A 17,029-nucleotide genomic window follows, 5' to 3' on the forward strand; every position below is an offset into this window, starting at 1 on the left:
ACATATTTTGTTAGACCTTCAATTGTCTTCGTCAAACTCGCCAGTTGTTCTTCAACAGTTGAGGTGTTAGTCATCATCACTTGGATGGCCGTTATGGATGATGGAGCAAAGCATGGATTTTCCCTCAAACTGAAATCTGTCTGAAACAAGTTACGTGGAGTGACTGAGGCAGATCTAGTGATCAAGACATCATCTTCATCTGGAATAGTGCAATTTCTCATGTTAAAAGGACTAAGTCGAGCCAACGTCTTCTCAACAATATCAGCTATATTCTCTTCTTCTTCCAATTTATTCGGAAAGAATCTTGCCCCCTTTGAAGATGGAAGATCAAAAATAGGAACTGATGCGGACGATACTTGAAGTGCTTGTTGTCCTAGCAAGTTTACTCTGTTCTTAGTGATGGGTCCCAAACTTCCCATAGTAGCATCCAGTATGTTCTCCTCCTCAGAGGAAAACTTGGAATCAGTAGCCTTAGCAATAATAGTCCTGGAGTCAAACTTCTTAGATGCCATTTAAGTGTTCTTGAAGTTTGATGATCGATGTGAAGAGATGAGAGGTAGAGATAGTCCCACCGAGCGTGCCAAAATTTGTAAACAACAAATTTTCGAGTCAAGAAAAATAAATAATCAAGACCGGAAAATTGGAGTAACAAAGTGTAGTATTTGATTTCAAAATGTAATGCGGTTACAATCTCTATAATAATCCTCTGATTCTTCAAATAATATGAAACACGTTGAACTTGAATTTGAATGTGATTTAGAGTCAAGGGCTTGAATAGCTTGAACTTGAATCTTCGTCTTCGAATTTGGATTTGAATTATTCGTCACGAACACTTGTATGGTTATGACGAACAGTAAAGATGAACAAGTAACTTGATCTTGATCTTCTTCTTCGTTCTTCATCTTGAACTTGAATTTGATTGCTTGAACTTTGTAGCTTTGTAGAGAATTTGCGGTCTTTGATCCACGAGCTCTCTTCTTGCTTCTTGTTCTTCCAAAAACCTCCCCCTCTCAGAATAATGAGGACCCCTATTTATAGTTGTAGGGAGTGGTATGAGTGTGTGATTTGATTGGTTGGTTTGAACTGACCAATCAGATTTCTTTGTTGAAGAGTTTTAATTTGATTGGTCAGAACATGTCACATGGACACGTGGCATTATTTTAGTGGCTCATTTAATTTGACTTAGATTACCACATAACTCTGACATGTGGCATGATTTTAGTGGCTTATTTAATTTGACCTAGATTGCCACCTAACTTTGACATGTGGCATGATTTTAGTGGCTTATTTAATTTGACTTGGATTGCCACCTAACTTTGGCACATGGCATAATTCTAGTGGCTTATTTAATTTGACTTAGATTGCCACCTAACTTTGACATGTGGTATGATTTTGGGCCTCTAGGATGAGATGATATTGGGCTTAACAAAGTGGAGTCATCTTTATAGCCCAAATCAATGGATTTAGGTTTTTAATTAAATCCACATTTATTGGGCTTAAATAATCGACCCAATTTTATTAATCCAAAATATTTATTTAGACTAATATATCTTGAATTTAATATAAATTAAACCATTCTACAAATTTATATTTAATAAATTGTAAATGATTACAGTCGTACTGACCCTTCTTTCTTAGGGGGGAGGGTTTCATGCCTGCAGGTACAGATACACACTTTGGGGATCCTCTAGTTTAGGAGTCCCACTCAGCAGTTCAGAAGCGCTCTATTATGTCGGAGCCTAGATTTTGGTACTAACTCTCGATGTATATATTTATTTGTTTACGGGTATAGCAGGGGCCCTATCCCGCCTTATGTTACTTTTCTTACTCTTAGAGGTTAGTGGACATGTATGTGGGTTGTATATGTATGTATGTGCATTTGTGCCTATAAGACGGATATTTTAGGACGTCTCCTTTGTCATGTCAGCCTTGTCGGCTCGCGGGGGTTTTATTGTGGGATGACCCTATATGTTATGATAGTCTCGTTAGCTTATATATTGTCATGCCTGTTGATACATTATAACTCAAACAGGGGACAGGTTTACTTATAGTTAGCAGGGGTATATGTGAGTGTCCAATTTGGGCACCCATTACGGCCTATGGGGTTGGTTCATGACAAGAGCATTCTTGGTTCTTCGATTCATAGAGATTTTTGTTCGAACATGGCATGGTTCTTCAGTTCTTGGCAACGTAGATTCTTAATTCCTAGCATTGGTAGTTGTAGCTACTCTATATACCTGACAGACTTATGGGGGTTTGTCTAGGTTTATAGTTAAACTTTTACACCAGTGTCCCGGCTGAGCTTATGGGGGATCAGTTGGGTATAGTTAGTTGGAGTTCTCTTAGATGGTACCCTTTTCACATTAGATGCTTATTATGATTGCTACTTAGGCTTATTCCACTTTTTCATATTGTTTTTACCTTTCTTGCTCAATCGGCCTATGATTCCTATTGGGTACCTGTTGTCTTGGTACTCATACTACACTCTATATCTAACTTCATGATGTAGGAATAAGCATCATCTATTATCGTGAATAGATCGAGCCTGTTGCAAGCAACTTCAGAGACTAGGGTGAGCACTTAATATTTTGAGATCATTTGTCTCCTTCATCATGGATGGCCCATGTTTTGCCTTTTGAGACTAGCCAGTTGTTGTATATATTTTTGGTCACTTTTGGGATGTATACTCATATTTTACATTATAGTAGTTCTTTACTTGTGACATCCAGGTTCTAGGAGGGATCTTTAGTTGTATATATCATAATTTGGCTTGCTTCCGCTTATCTATTCTATTTATTTTAAAATTTTCCATTTCTATTTAGTTTCTGTCCTCAAACCCATTACTTGTTATTCTAGGTTTACGAGTTGGCTTACCTACTGGTGGGTTATAGTAGGTGTCATCATGACCTGAGAAATTGGGTCATGAAAGATGTAGAGGATTTAAGTTGTGGTACTAAGGAAGCTTTAAGTAATAAGAATGGATTAGGAATATTAGAAGGCATGAAATGCAGGGAGAAAGTGGTGGAGGTTAAGAGGGTGAACAATTGGATGATGACCATTAAACTAGTTTTAGGACGTTAACTATTGATGTAATTAATGCACATGCACCACAAGAGGATTTGATAAGGAGGACAAAAAATAATTTTAGAAGAAGTTGGACAAGGTTGTGAGAAGTATCTTATACACCGACAAATAATTTATAGGAGGAGATTTGAATGGTCACATAGGAACAACTCCAAGAGGTTATGATGGTATACATGATGACTTTGAATTTGGGGATAGATATGAAGGAAGAGTTCACTTTTAGACTTCACAAATACTTTTGATTTGTCATACATAACTCGAGCTTCCAAGAGTGATAAATTTATCCTAAGTGACAATTTTACAACCCAACGCAAGCTTGTGGTTGTGAATTTATATCTCAAGAAGAAAAGGTCCAATTAGGTCAAATTGACAAGACATATATAAGTAGAGGTATCGTTGTGTATGTTATTCCTAAATAACAAAGTAATGATTGATGAGATGCATGGTAGAGTTATGGTAGATGAGAAGTTTTTAGAGGGGCCCTAGAATCTAGAGTTTTAAGGTTAAGTAGGACTAAGACATAGTAGATTGAGGATGAGGTTACATGTGACCAACAAAGATTAGATGGGAGAGGCCCAATTAGGGCCAATTGACACGACATATATAAGGATAGGTATCATGGTGCATTTTATTAGCAAATAATAAAGTAATGATTCACAATATACACGGTAGAGTTGTGGTAGATGATAAATTTTGATAGAAGTCCTAGATTCTAGAGGTTTCAGGTTAAGCGGGACTAAGACAGAGTAAATTGAGTACATATTTAATAACGTAATGCATGAGGTCGAGGTATAAGTGAACATCGATGAACTAGTCATATTCGAGACATTAAGTATCTTGGGTCCATCATTTAAGGAGATGGGTGATTGATAATAATGTCAGGGTAGTGTGAAGACAAGAGAGGAAATTGGTAAGATATTGTAGAAGAATGGAATCTAGGTCATCAAGATTAGTCCATCTCTAGAAACTCAAAATGAAAAATATAATTCAAGAATTCATTTTTAGTAAACTGGTGTGATAAATAACAATCAACCTGTAATGTCCCTATTCATGAGAAATTAAGTTTTCATGTGAAATAACTATTTTTCCCTTGCCCCTAGCATTTTTATGTTTTTTTTGTATTATGGGGATGTTTGATGCGGTTCCTAATTTGATCAAATATGAATTAGTGATTTGAGACCTTGGTTAGAGTTTTTATTGAGATAGTTGACTTTGGTAAATATTCTGAGATCCGAGCATCGGATGTAAATTTCATCAATTTTATTATATCTGAAATATCGAGTTTGGTCTAGTTGAGTGTCGACTTAGAGCCCCAAGACGTTGGAATCCATTTTTGAAATTTAGGTTAAAAGTTGAGTTTTAGGCCTAAAAGGGATCCGAGAGGGTATTTTGTCATAACGATCCTTATTCAGAAATTCGATGATTTCATTGAGTCCAGAATATTGATTATAGTAGGGTATCATATTCAATTTATTTTTATTGGACCTCAAATGATTTTCGAGGGTCCAATCGAAGGTATTTTAGGATTTGGTTTTGTTGTTGTGATCTGGTTTCTGGTGCATGATAAAGCGTTCATCACGATTGTGACATGAGGTCATGCGATCGCAATGTGTAGGTCCAATGTGCTTTGCAATCGCAATTAGAGGGTCACACAATTGCGATGGGATCCCTCTGGAAGTGTGCTTCGCGATCGTGATTGGTGGGTTTGCGATCGTGATGGTCACATGTCCAATGCTTCACAATCATGAGAGTTAGTGGGTTGTGATCGCGATGTTCATTTTTCACATGAACAGTCTCAACTTCAAGAACTATTCCCATTTTTCACATTCCACCATTTTCAATTCCACCATTTTTAATTGGTTTAAACTTAGGAGGGGAAATTCTTATAGTAATTGTTTGAAGAATTTCATTTGGGTAATTCCCTTATCATTCCTAAATCATTTTCTATCATCTTCATGTTTCAAAACATTTCAATATCAATATTTTAATGTGGGTTTTGGGGTTTTTTTCTCCCAAGTTTTAAAATTCAATTTTCCTTGATTTCAAACACGATTCTTGCTCAATGTTCATGGAATTTTCAATCACGAACTCCTCTTGATGTATTGAATATGAAATTCAAATAAAATTCCAGTTGTACTCTTTTTGTTTCTGAGGTGATTTTTGAATGATTTTAACCCTGGTTCTGAAACCTTGAAATATGAGTATCATTGGACTTTGTTTGATGAAAATTTTCCATTCTTTACAGTTGGGATCATTTCAGGGTCAATAATTTAAAGTAGAGCTTCGACTTAAGTGTTCGGGTGAATTTTCGGCCATTGAGGTAGGTTTAGATATCTGTCTTTAAGGTTAGGATATATTAATTGATCATTATTATGTTTTAGTCTTTGTGATAGTGTCATAATATGATTTGGGACTAGTGTTTATATTGTGATGAATTTGTAGGAGCTTGATTATATATAGTATTGCCTGTATGGGGGCTTATTTGTGTGGTTTAGCCTGTGTGAGGGTCTTATTTGCTATCCTATTTTCTTAGCATGTAATTCATGATTTTCCTGTGAGAGATAATTGTAATACTAATTGACTTGTAATGCATGTGTGAGAGGTTGAGTTGGGGTTTTTGAACACACTTGAGTAATGAAACATTTTCAAAAAGGGTGAACGCTTATTTCAATGTATCTCATTCCCATTACTAACTATTTGAGGGTGTATATCATGTTTAGGTTGATTTTTGAAAACTTTGAACCTTATATTACATGTTGAGTTGAATATTGCCTCTATGCCATATGTTTTATGATGCATTCTTCCTAATTCTTCATATCATTGATCTTGGGACGTACAGAAATGTGAAAATTCTTTTTGAGAAAGAAAATGTGACACCTTTCTATATCCTTAAGCACGAGCTAGGTGACAAGTTGATGAGCTATTGAGATTATGATTTTGTATATGGACTGTGAGTTCCCTATGGGCCTTTGGCTCGAAGCCTTAGCTTGACTGGTGTTTACGACCTATTGTGCGACAGTCTTGATTCCTCCATACATCCACATCATTGCATTGCATTGCATTGCTCTTTGAATTATTTGAATTATATAATCTTATGCTATATTGAATTATCCCTATATATTTACTTTACTTACGCCATTCTATATAAATTAGTGGCACCCATCCAGAGTGGGATTTTTTTGAATGCAGGGGGAAGTGTTCCTTAGTTTATTTCATAAGTTTGATTAATTCCTTATACTCAGTTGGTCAAACCTACTGAGTACATGTGAATTGTACTCACCCCTACTTCTGTGTCCCTTTTAAAGTAGATCCTAGTTAGGGTATTCTAAGCACAACTAATTTCCTCTATGGGTAGTGTCGTATCGGATTAGTGGTGAAATTCTATGATTTGGATCACCATTATTTCCATTTTTTAGTTTTAATCTTTCTTATTTTTCGAAGACATATGATGTATATCAAATTCGATTGTTGTACTAGATGTTTTTTATACTTATGACACCTAGTTTTGGGATATTTCTTTGTTATAGTCCTTTTCTTTTCATTTGTCGCCTGACTTCTCCTTTGAGAGTTTCGTATCTCATTTATTATTAGGTCTACACATTAGGTTAGGTTTTGGGATGTGTGTTATCATGACTTCAATTTTTGAATCATGACAAATTGGTATCAAAGTGCAAGGTTACCAATCTCATAAGTTAAAAAGTAGAGTGTCAGGTAGAGTCTTGCGGATAGGTATGTAGACTTTCATACTTATCTTCGAGAGGCTACAAGATACTTAATAGAAGAAATTCTTTCCTTTGATTCCTTTTCTATGATTAATTCTTATCAAGTGTTGTATTTAGCTAATATATTCCTTCTGCTTAGATGGTGAGGACTAGAGCTAAAGCCACCAAGGGTAAGGCTGCACCTGTTGCCTAAGCCCCAATTCATGGAAGAGGTAAGGGACGTGGTATAGTTAGGGGTCGAGGCTAAGCAAGATCAGAGAAACCTACTCAAGGAAGATCTAGAGGCCATATCCTGAGCCTTTATATGAGCATAAGGGTGATTTTGAGTAATAGAGGCCAAACCATCCTTATGCAGTTCTAACATCGCTTCGATGCTTTAAGAGCTATTTATTCGATTATTGGCTAGATTTGATGGTGCCCTCTACTCCTGGTGTTCTTTTAGGTATTTCAAGATCTCTTATTGCAGTTGGTGCTAAACTGCTAATTTAGGGGCCTAGTATGGGATTTCAGACTCCTGGTTGTTATTCGGTGCCCTTTATTGCACCTTTGAGATTTGTAGCTCTGCCAAATTTCTTCTAGTGCAGTCATGTTAGTGTTTGAACAGAATAGTTTTGAGAGGTTTGTTTGATTGACACATCTCAGGTTTGATGGTATGGCAGGAGTGAAGGCTTATGAAGTCTTGAATTGATGCTAGGACAGGTTGTTCAACCTGGGTATTCTAAGGGCACATGGAGTAGCTTACACTTCATACCAATTTACGGGAGTGGCCAAGGAGTTGTACAGTTCATTTCTTGCTCTTACACTTGCTAGTTCTCCTATGATGAGTTAGAAGTAGTTTACTAAGTGTTCCTCAAGAGGTTTGTGCCTTAAAACATTAACAATTAGCGGAGAGATGAGTTTAACAGATTGGAGTATGTCTTTCTATCAGTATCTGAGTACGAGGCTTATTTTCTTGAGTTATCACATTATGCTATATCGAGTATCCCTATAGATTTTGAATAGATTAGTAAGTCCATGAAGGGGTTTTCTAGTTATCTTTAGTAGGCTACAACCTCTCTTATGTTATTGGGTAGCTCATTTTAGAGTATTTGTTTTATCATGATAGGATGATTGAGAGTATTTGACATGCTAGATAGGGCAGCACCAAGAGGTTCCATCGACATGGTCAGTTCAACAATCATTTATCCAAAGGCATGAAGTATTCGGGTCTAGGCACCCGGAGTTATTAAGGTAGGCTAGTGGATACGGTGATTTAGGGTATAGATGGTACGGGTTGACCCAGACCAGGCCAGGCTAGTTATGGTAGTTGGAGGATGTGTTGACACTTCTTATTATCCTCTACAAGGTTTGATTCCTCGTGGTTGTTTTTTTATGATGATTTTGGGCATAAGGCAAAGGATTTCCCCAGACATGCTTCTTATATATTTTTCTCTAGCAAATCGTCCATTTGTACTATGGCTGCCCCAGTTGTATGAGGTTCTTCATTGAGTTCTAGAGGTGGCACCTGGGGTACCAAGGTAGAGCTCGAGGTGGTGCTCATGGTATTTTGCAGGTTAGTGGTGATCATAGGCTATACTATGTTATACCAGGTAGATTTGAGGCAGAGGCCTCTAATGTAGTGATTATAGGCACTGTTCTAGTTTTCCATCGTTCTACTTCAGTATTATTTCAACCTCAAGTCTACCTACTCTTATGCGTTGACTTATTTTGATATTGGTGTTGATTATGTATGTGAGCCCCTTGTTGTGCCTATTAGTATTTCTACCTCGGTAGGTAAGTCTTTAATGGTAGATCAGATATATTAGGGATGTGGTGATAATTTTAGGTACAGAGACTCATACAGACTTGATTTTGATATGATATTCGATATTGACTAGTTATCTCCTTATCATACGATTCTAGATTGTTATATAAAGACCATGACCTTAGCTTATCCTGGTCTGCTTTGGTTAGTGTGAAAAGGTAAGCCAAGTTCATATCTAAAGGGTGTGGTATCTTATATTTGTTCTCGTCATGTGATGAATGACGATTGCTATTTTATTTGGCTCTTGTATATATCTCACTAAGGAATTATCTTATTTAAAGACCATGAGGGTGATGAGAGAGATTATGGATATGTTTTCTAATGACTTGTTGGGTGTTCCTCTGGACCGTGATATCGATTTTGTGATTGATTTGGAGTTGGGAATCAAGTGCATCTCTATTTTTTCCTTATCGAATGACTCCGATTGAATTGGAGTTGAAGGAACAGTTGGAAGACTTATTGAAAAAAGGGTTTATTCGGCCTAGTGTATCACCGTGGAGTGCACTGGTCATATTAGTGAGGAAGAAGGATGATACTATACGGATGTGTATTGATTATTGATAGTTGAACAAAGTTACAATCAAGAAAAAGTATTATCTTCCCTATATTGATGATTTATTTGATCACCTTCAGGGTGCATGGTGTTCTCTAAGATTGACCTGAGGTCGGGCTACCATCAATTGAGAGTTCATGATTCTAATATTTTGAAGACTGCTTTTAGGACTTTGTATGGGCATAATGAGTTTGTGGTCATGTCTTTTCGGTTGACTAATGCCCCATCTGCTTTTATGGATTTGATAAACCTAGTTTATTAGACTTATTTAGACTCCTTTTGATGATTATATTTATCGATGATATCTAGGGTTTACTCTAATAAGAAGGCCGACTATGTTAGTCACTTAAGGGTCGTACTATAGAGATTAAGAGAGGAGAAGTTGTATGCAAAATTCTCCAAATATGAGTTTTGGCTGAGTCTATGGCATTCTTGGGTCATGTGGTGAACAAGGAAGGGATTATGGTTTATTCGACCAAGGTTGTAGTGGTTCGTGATTGGGTTAGGTCTACTTTGATTATAGAGATTCAGAGCTTTATTGGGTTACTAGTCTATTATTATTGGTTTTCTCAGGATTTCTCTTCTGTTGAAGCTTCATAGACTAGATTGACTCAAAAGACCGTGGTATTTGTATGGAATGATGAGTGCGAGGTGAGCTTTCAAAAGCTCAAGGAGTTATTGACCTCAACACATATTCTAGCATTACCTGGGAGGGTGTGGCTTTCATTATATTTTGCATGCTTCGAGTGTCGGTTTGGGTGGTGTATTGATGCTGAAGGGAGAGTTATAACCTATGCTTCTCGATAGCTAAAGGTGCATGAGAAGAACTATCCTACTCATGACTTGGTTTTAGCGAAGGTGGTGTTTGTTTTGAAGTTGTGGAGACACTATATTTATGGTGTACATTATGAGGTCTTTGCCGACCACTTTAGCCTTAAATATATCTTTTATGAGCGAAATCTGACCATGAGGCAGCGTAGGTGGTTGAAACTATTAAAAACTTATAAAATTACCATTCTTTATCATTAGGCAAGCTGTGGTAGCGGATGTCTTGAGTCAGAGAGAACCTAGTACGGGTAGTTTTGCCTTTCTTATGGCAGAGGAGAGGCCTTTGGCTTTGGAGGTTCAGTCATTAGCTAGACAATTGGTCAAATATGATATCTCTACATCTCAAAGGATTTTGGACTTCATGGAGGCAACGTTAACCTTGATGGATCAGATTCATACCCACCAGTTTGATAATGACAAGTTGAGAACAATTCGTGAAAAAGTGTTGAGAGGTGAAGCTAAATAAACTTCCCTTGATCCCGAGGGAGTTTAGAGGATTAGTGGTGTATTTTTGTGCCAAAGGTTGGTGATTGGGTGCAAATGATATTGAAGGAGGCTTATTTTTTCAAGTATTCCATTCAACTAGGAATGGCAAACATATTTCATAACTTGAAAAAATACTATTGGTGGTGTGGCATGAAGAGAGACATTGTTGATTTTGTGGCTAAGGGTTTAAATTTCAAATAAGTGAAGTATGAACATGAAAAACAAGGTGGTTCTATGCAAAGGATACCCATTCCCTAGTGGAAGTGGGAGTACATTGCTATGGACTTTGTGATGGTATTAACCTTGACTTTGGGTAAATATGATTTAGTTTGGGTGATTGTGGATCAGTTGACAAAATCGACTCACTTCATTCTGTTGAATACTAACTATAATGCGGAGTAGTTAGCTAGGATCTACATCCGTAAGATTTTTGGTTGCATGAAGTTTCTATTTTTGTTGTGTTTGATAGAGGTACACAATTTACCTCTCATTTTTGGAGTTCTATGCAGGACTAGATGGGTACCAAGTTTGAGTTGAGTACTACTTTTCATACTCAGACCGATGGTCAATCACAGCAGACTATCCAGGTGATGAGCATATAATCTGAGCTTGTGTCATGGACTGTGGTGGTCATTGGGACCAGTCCCTTCTTCTTGCAGAGTTTGCCTATAACAACAATACCATTCTAGAATTCAAATGGAACCGTTTAAGGCGTTATATGAAGGATGTATAGATCTCTCATGGGATTGTTTGATTATTTTGAGGTACAACCTTGGGGTACCAATTTTTTGAGAGATGCCATGGATAGGGTGAAGTTGATTCAGCAACACCTTGTGACTGCCCAAAGTAGGCAGAAGATTTATGTGGATAGGCGTGTTTGTGATATATCATTTTCCATTGGAGAGAGAGTGTTTCTCAAGGGGTCACCCACTAAGGGTGTGATGAGGCTTGGGAAGAAAGGGAAGATCAATCCGAGGTTTATTAACCCTTATGAGGTTTTTGAGAAATATAGAGAAGTGGCCTATAAATTGGCCTTGCCTCCAAGAATTTCATTTGTTCATCATATGTTTCATGTATCGATGCTTAAGAGATACCGGCATGATGATTCTTATCTGATTCAGTGGGACTCGGTTTCTTTGGATCAGGACTTATCATTTTAGGAGGAGCTTGTTGCTATCTTGGATAGGCAGACTAGACAGTTGAGATCAAAGCATATTTATTCAGTGAAGGTGCAGTGGAGGTACCGGCCTATTGAGGAGGCTACAAGGGAGGTAGAGTCCATTATTCATCGTAGATACACTCATCTTTTCACCTCTACATGTACTTTACTTCACTTTTCATTCGAGGACATATGTGTGTATAGTGGAAGATGATGTGATATCCCAATTCATTAAAAAATTCTTTTTTCATGTGAAATGACTATTTTTCCCTTCCCCTAGCATTTTCATGCTTTGTTTGTATTATGGGGATGGTTGGTGTAGTTTTTGATGAGATCGGGTGTGATTTAATTATTTGAGATGTTGAGGGGAGTTTTATTGAGATAGTTGAATTTTTTCAACATTCTAAAATTTGAGCATTGGATGGGAATTCCATCCATTCCATTGCGTCCAGAACATCAACATTGGTATACTTGAGTGTTGTCTTAGAGCCTCGAGACCTTGGAATTTGTTTTGAGAATTTAGGCTAAAAGATAAGTTTTATCCCTAAAAACGGTTCTGGAGGGTATCTTTTTCATAATAATTTTTTTTGAAAATCCAATAATTCCATTGAATCCGGAATGTCGACTTTAGTAGGGTAGCATATCTAGTTTATTTTTATTGGACCTCAAACGATTTTTGAGGGTCCAATCAGAGTTATGTTTTAACTTGGTTTTTCTCTTATGATCGGGTTTCTGGTGCATGTTAAATTTTGCATCGCTATCGAGACTTGAGGTCACATGATCACGATATTTAGGTCCGGTGTGCTTCACAATGTCAATTAGAGAGTCATATGATCGCGATGGGATCACTCTACAAGTGTACTTCGCTATCGCGAATGGTGGGTCCGCGATCGTGATGGTCATTCCTCCAGTGCTTCAAATCACAAGAGTTAGTGTCTCGCGATTATGATGTTCATTTTTTACTTGAAGAATGTCAACTTTAGGAATTCTACCAATTGTTTACATTTCATCATTTTCAATCGGTTTGAGCTTAGGAGAGGCAATTAGGTGATTTCTTGAATAATTTTATTTGGGTAAGTTCCTTTATCATCCCTAAATCATTTTCGATTAATTTATCTTCCAAAATATTTCAAAATCAAGATTTCAGTATGGGTTTTGGTTTTTGTTTTTCCAAGTTTTAAAATTTGGTTTTCTTTGATTTCAAATCCTATTCTTGCTTGATTTTAATGGGTTTTACAATTACAAACTCCTCTTGATGTGTAGAATAACAATTTCAAATAACATTCTAATTTTATCCTTTTCATTTCTGAGGTGATTTTTGAATGATTTTGACTCCGATTCCTATATAAATTTGTGGCATAGATACCAAAGTAGGACTTTTCTGTATATAGGTGGAAGCATTCCTTAGTTTATTTCATAATTTTAATTAATTCCTTATAATCAGTCGGTCAAACCTACTGAGTACATGTGGATTGTACTCACCCCTACTGTTGTATCCCTTTTGATGCAGATCCTAGTCATTGTATTCCATGCGGCAACTCATTTCCTTTAGCGGGTAGTGTCGTATTGAATTAGTGGTGAGATTTTTTGATTCGGATTACTGTTATTCCATCTTGTGCTTTCAGTCTTTATTATTGTTCGAATACTTATGATGTATATCAGATTCAATTGTTGTACAAGATGCTCTTTATACTTATGATACCTGGTTTTGAAATATTTCTTCGTTATACTTCTTTTCTTTTGTGGCCTTGATTTCCCTTTAGGAGTCTCGTATGAGATTTATTATTAAGCTTACATATCAGGTTGAGTTTTGAGATGTGTTTTATCCTGACTTTTAGAACAAAGATTAATCGATGAAGTGAAACTTCATCTAAATCACGTACACAATTAATCATAATGAAAGATATAGAATTTACATGAAGAGATGAATTACCTAAGTATAAGAAGGATGATCAAGAGTAGTATGAAGACAAGAGAGAATATGGGTAAAATGGTTTTGAATAATGGACCTCTGGGTTGCTAACAATGGCAAATTTTGGTTCATCGTTGGACAATTTCAAGATGTCTTCTCTCAACTTGTCCATCGCTTTCTCTCAATTCTTCCTCTTTTGTTTTTGTTAATTTTTCTACTCATTAGAATTTTTTTACATGTATTTTGATGTATTGGCAGATCCATAACTTGTGTATTCCTTGTTTGGAGAATTTTTCTGCAATTTTATTGAGAAATTGAAGATCTTTTGTATTTTGATTTGTCAATGAAGTCCCTGAACTAGTACTTAATTTTTGAAAAGACACTTAAATTTTATAGAAGTCCAATGACCCCATGAACAACTTCGAACTTATAGTATTACTTTCTTTCTTGGTCAATCCCAATGTGAAGAAAGATAGTGCTACCTCCATTCATTGTAACTTGTCATGTTTCCCTTTTTGAAAGTCAAACTATACGAGCTATTTTTTATCAAATTTTGGACCAGTGGTCCTTTTTATTCAATAAATATCCATTGGACTCAAAAAAGAGCTCGGTGAATTAAGGACCAAAAGCATCAACAAAATACATGGCCCTGAAGACCGGCTAAAAGGACTGACTTTAGGGGATACAAACAAGACCGTAAAATATAGGGTTTCCTAAAAAGCTCCCTTCTTTCTTCTTCATTTACTTCCATGCTCCGCTGCTGCTGGTGATGTTTTGTTGCATACCGAGCTCCGACTTTTTGTTTCTTCTCTTGTGGGTTATCAACATACTCTATGATTGCGCTTAGAGAATCTTCTAGTTCAGCTATTAAAGGTATGATGATCTCATTACTCCTTTTCCTTCCATTAGAAGTAAACTCCTTACCCACCCTATTGTCTTTCAGGTACACCATCCAGTGGGGGTTGAAGATTTTAATATTAACTCGAGGAGGCCATAACCTAGTTCATTATAGGTTATCCTTTCTATCTTTCCTTTGATTTTCTATGATGCATATTCTAATTTCTTTACCTTTCTCAGTTGATGTCAAAATGGTACAAACCCTGGTGCTAAATGATTTCTTCGAGATAGCTTCCACGTTGGATTACACTCGCTCTTTTCTCGGATCTGGTTCCTTGATCTTTCCTTTTTGATGGTGCTTGTATTTCTTTTTGTTGGCTGACATAGAACATGTTAGTTAGGACTCGTGTATCTATTTTGCTTCTATCTTGGTCAAAAACTATTCTGTAAATATGATAGTTGTATGACATGATGATCCCTTCCATGCCTCTTTTGGTAATGAGTGTGACTATTGTTGATTTTCCTTGTTCTTATATTGATTGTTGGTAGTTGATGTTTCTCCATTTTCACAATTTTCCTTGATGTTATTGGAAGCTGATTGAAGTTCCTGTATTGATATTTCTCTGCTTGATTTATCCCCAAATTTGCTACATAGTCAGCTAGTTGGTTACCTTCTCTATAGTTATGAATGATCTGAATTTGTAATAGCTCTATTAGTTCATGAATCTCTTTAATCCACTCAGCTAAACTCCATGGGATTCTCTAAGTTCTGTATATCATATTCTTTAAACTTAAAAAAATCAGTTTCTAGAATAATATGGTTAAAACCATTATACTTACTAAACTTTATTGCTTCCCCTACTGCTCTAATATTCGCTTCCATATTAGTAGTGATTCCTATGCTTTTAGCTTCTATTTATATGAGATCTCCCCTACTATCTCTGATGAAAAATCATATGAACTTTCACCAGGATTACCTTTGCTAGCTCCATCTGTTTTGCACTTATCCACCCTTCTTCTGGTAAACACCACTTTACTATTTTAAAGTACAGTTTAGACCTGTATCCTTGTAATTGATTAAACATCCCACTCCAATGAAATGGTACATTTTTCAGCCAAGGATATTTATTCCTGATCAATTGATTTACTGTAAGTTGACATTGATGGTATATCTTATTGGAGGAAATATCCCTTTCATGTCATCTAGAATTTCTTCTCTTGCATAGCTCCCACATAATGATAGCAGGGATGGGGTTGGGAAAAGTAGGACATTTGACTCCAAGCCTACCCTACCCAGAATTTTCCGCTATTGATGTAGCCTCGCTCATGATTTGAAAAAGTTTAGGATTAACATCATACTCCCACCAAGATGTGATTACTTGGTGTAATATTTCTCCAGTTATGATGAAACCTGCACAAGAAGCAAATTGCTTCCATAGCCTTTGAGATATGGGAGTTGTTAGAAAAAGGTGATTTATGGTTTCCATCTTCCCTTCCACAGAACAATAGCACTTGGAGACAATGTGCATTATCATTCTCTGTAGATTGTCATCTGTAGCAATTCTCCTTTTTAATAAACTCCATAGAAAAAAAGATATCTTGAATAGTATCCCCTTTATCCAGATATAATTCATCCAATCAATCTTATCTCTCTTCTTCCTTAATATGTGGTAAGAAGATTTAACAGTGAAGGCGCCATTGGAGCTTCCCATCCACCAAGATCTATCATTGAGATCATTTGTAATTGGTTTAATGTTCTCTCTGATTTGATCTATCATCTCTGAGATGTTTGATCTTGAAGTTTTTCCACCCTCCAATCACCATTATAAATATAGTCTTTCACTTCTTCCTCCTCTACCATTATATTATCTCATTCAGTAAAATACAAAGCCCCTTTGTTAGTCCAGTTATCAAACAAAAAGTTTGAATTACCAGCCTTAACTTGCCACCAGATTTCATGTTCCGCTTCCTCACTTATGGATAATATCTTTTTCCACACATAATAAGCCTCTAAACACCTTACAATGGTAGGATGTAATTTCTTGCAATATTTGTTGCCCATGTATTTACTCCACAGTGATGATGTGGAAGTTCTGAAAATCCACCATAACTTAGCAAAAAGAGCATTGTTAACATCAAACAGAGATCTAAAATCCAATCCTCCTTCTTCTTAAGGGTAACACATATCACTCCAAGCAACCAAATATTTTCCTTTAATTCAACCAAAATTACCCCAAAAGAATTTAGAAAAGATCTGATGAATTGGCTCAATAATATTTGTTGGGGAGCTTATAGCAGACAAAAGGTAGATAGGTAAAGACTGATTAACATGACTAATCAGGACATATTTACCTCCAAATGAGAGAAATTTGTTCTGCCACATAAGAATTCTTCTAGCCACCTTTGTAATTAAGTCTTCAAAGTAACTTTTATTCTTTCTCCCATAAAATACTGGACATCCAAGGTAGGTTAAAGGAAAATTTCTTTGTCTTATACTAGTTAATCTTCTAAGTTTGATCACCACTATCAAAGGAGTTTTGTCATGAAGGAAAAAATAGCTTTTCTCCTTATTAATCTTCTATCCAGAAGTCACTTCATAGTCTCTTAGAATTGTCGTCATTTTAATAATGGAGCTTCTTTCTCC

General features: G+C 36.3%; 1 protein-coding gene across 1 annotated transcript; it reads left to right on the forward strand.

The window, feature by feature from the left end:
• The first annotated feature begins 11,277 nt into the window (after window positions 1–11,277).
• On the forward strand, window positions 11,278–11,637 carry LOC129903690 (uncharacterized). The gene has a single exon (XM_055979231.1). It carries the CDS (start codon window positions 11,278–11,280, stop codon window positions 11,635–11,637), a length of 360 nt encoding a protein of 119 aa, XP_055835206.1.
• Window positions 11,638–17,029: the final 5,392 nt, after the last annotated feature.

This window comes from Solanum dulcamara, chromosome 9, assembly GCF_947179165.1.
Source record: "Solanum dulcamara chromosome 9, daSolDulc1.2, whole genome shotgun sequence".
Lineage (NCBI taxonomy): Eukaryota > Viridiplantae > Streptophyta > Magnoliopsida > Solanales > Solanaceae > Solanum > Solanum dulcamara.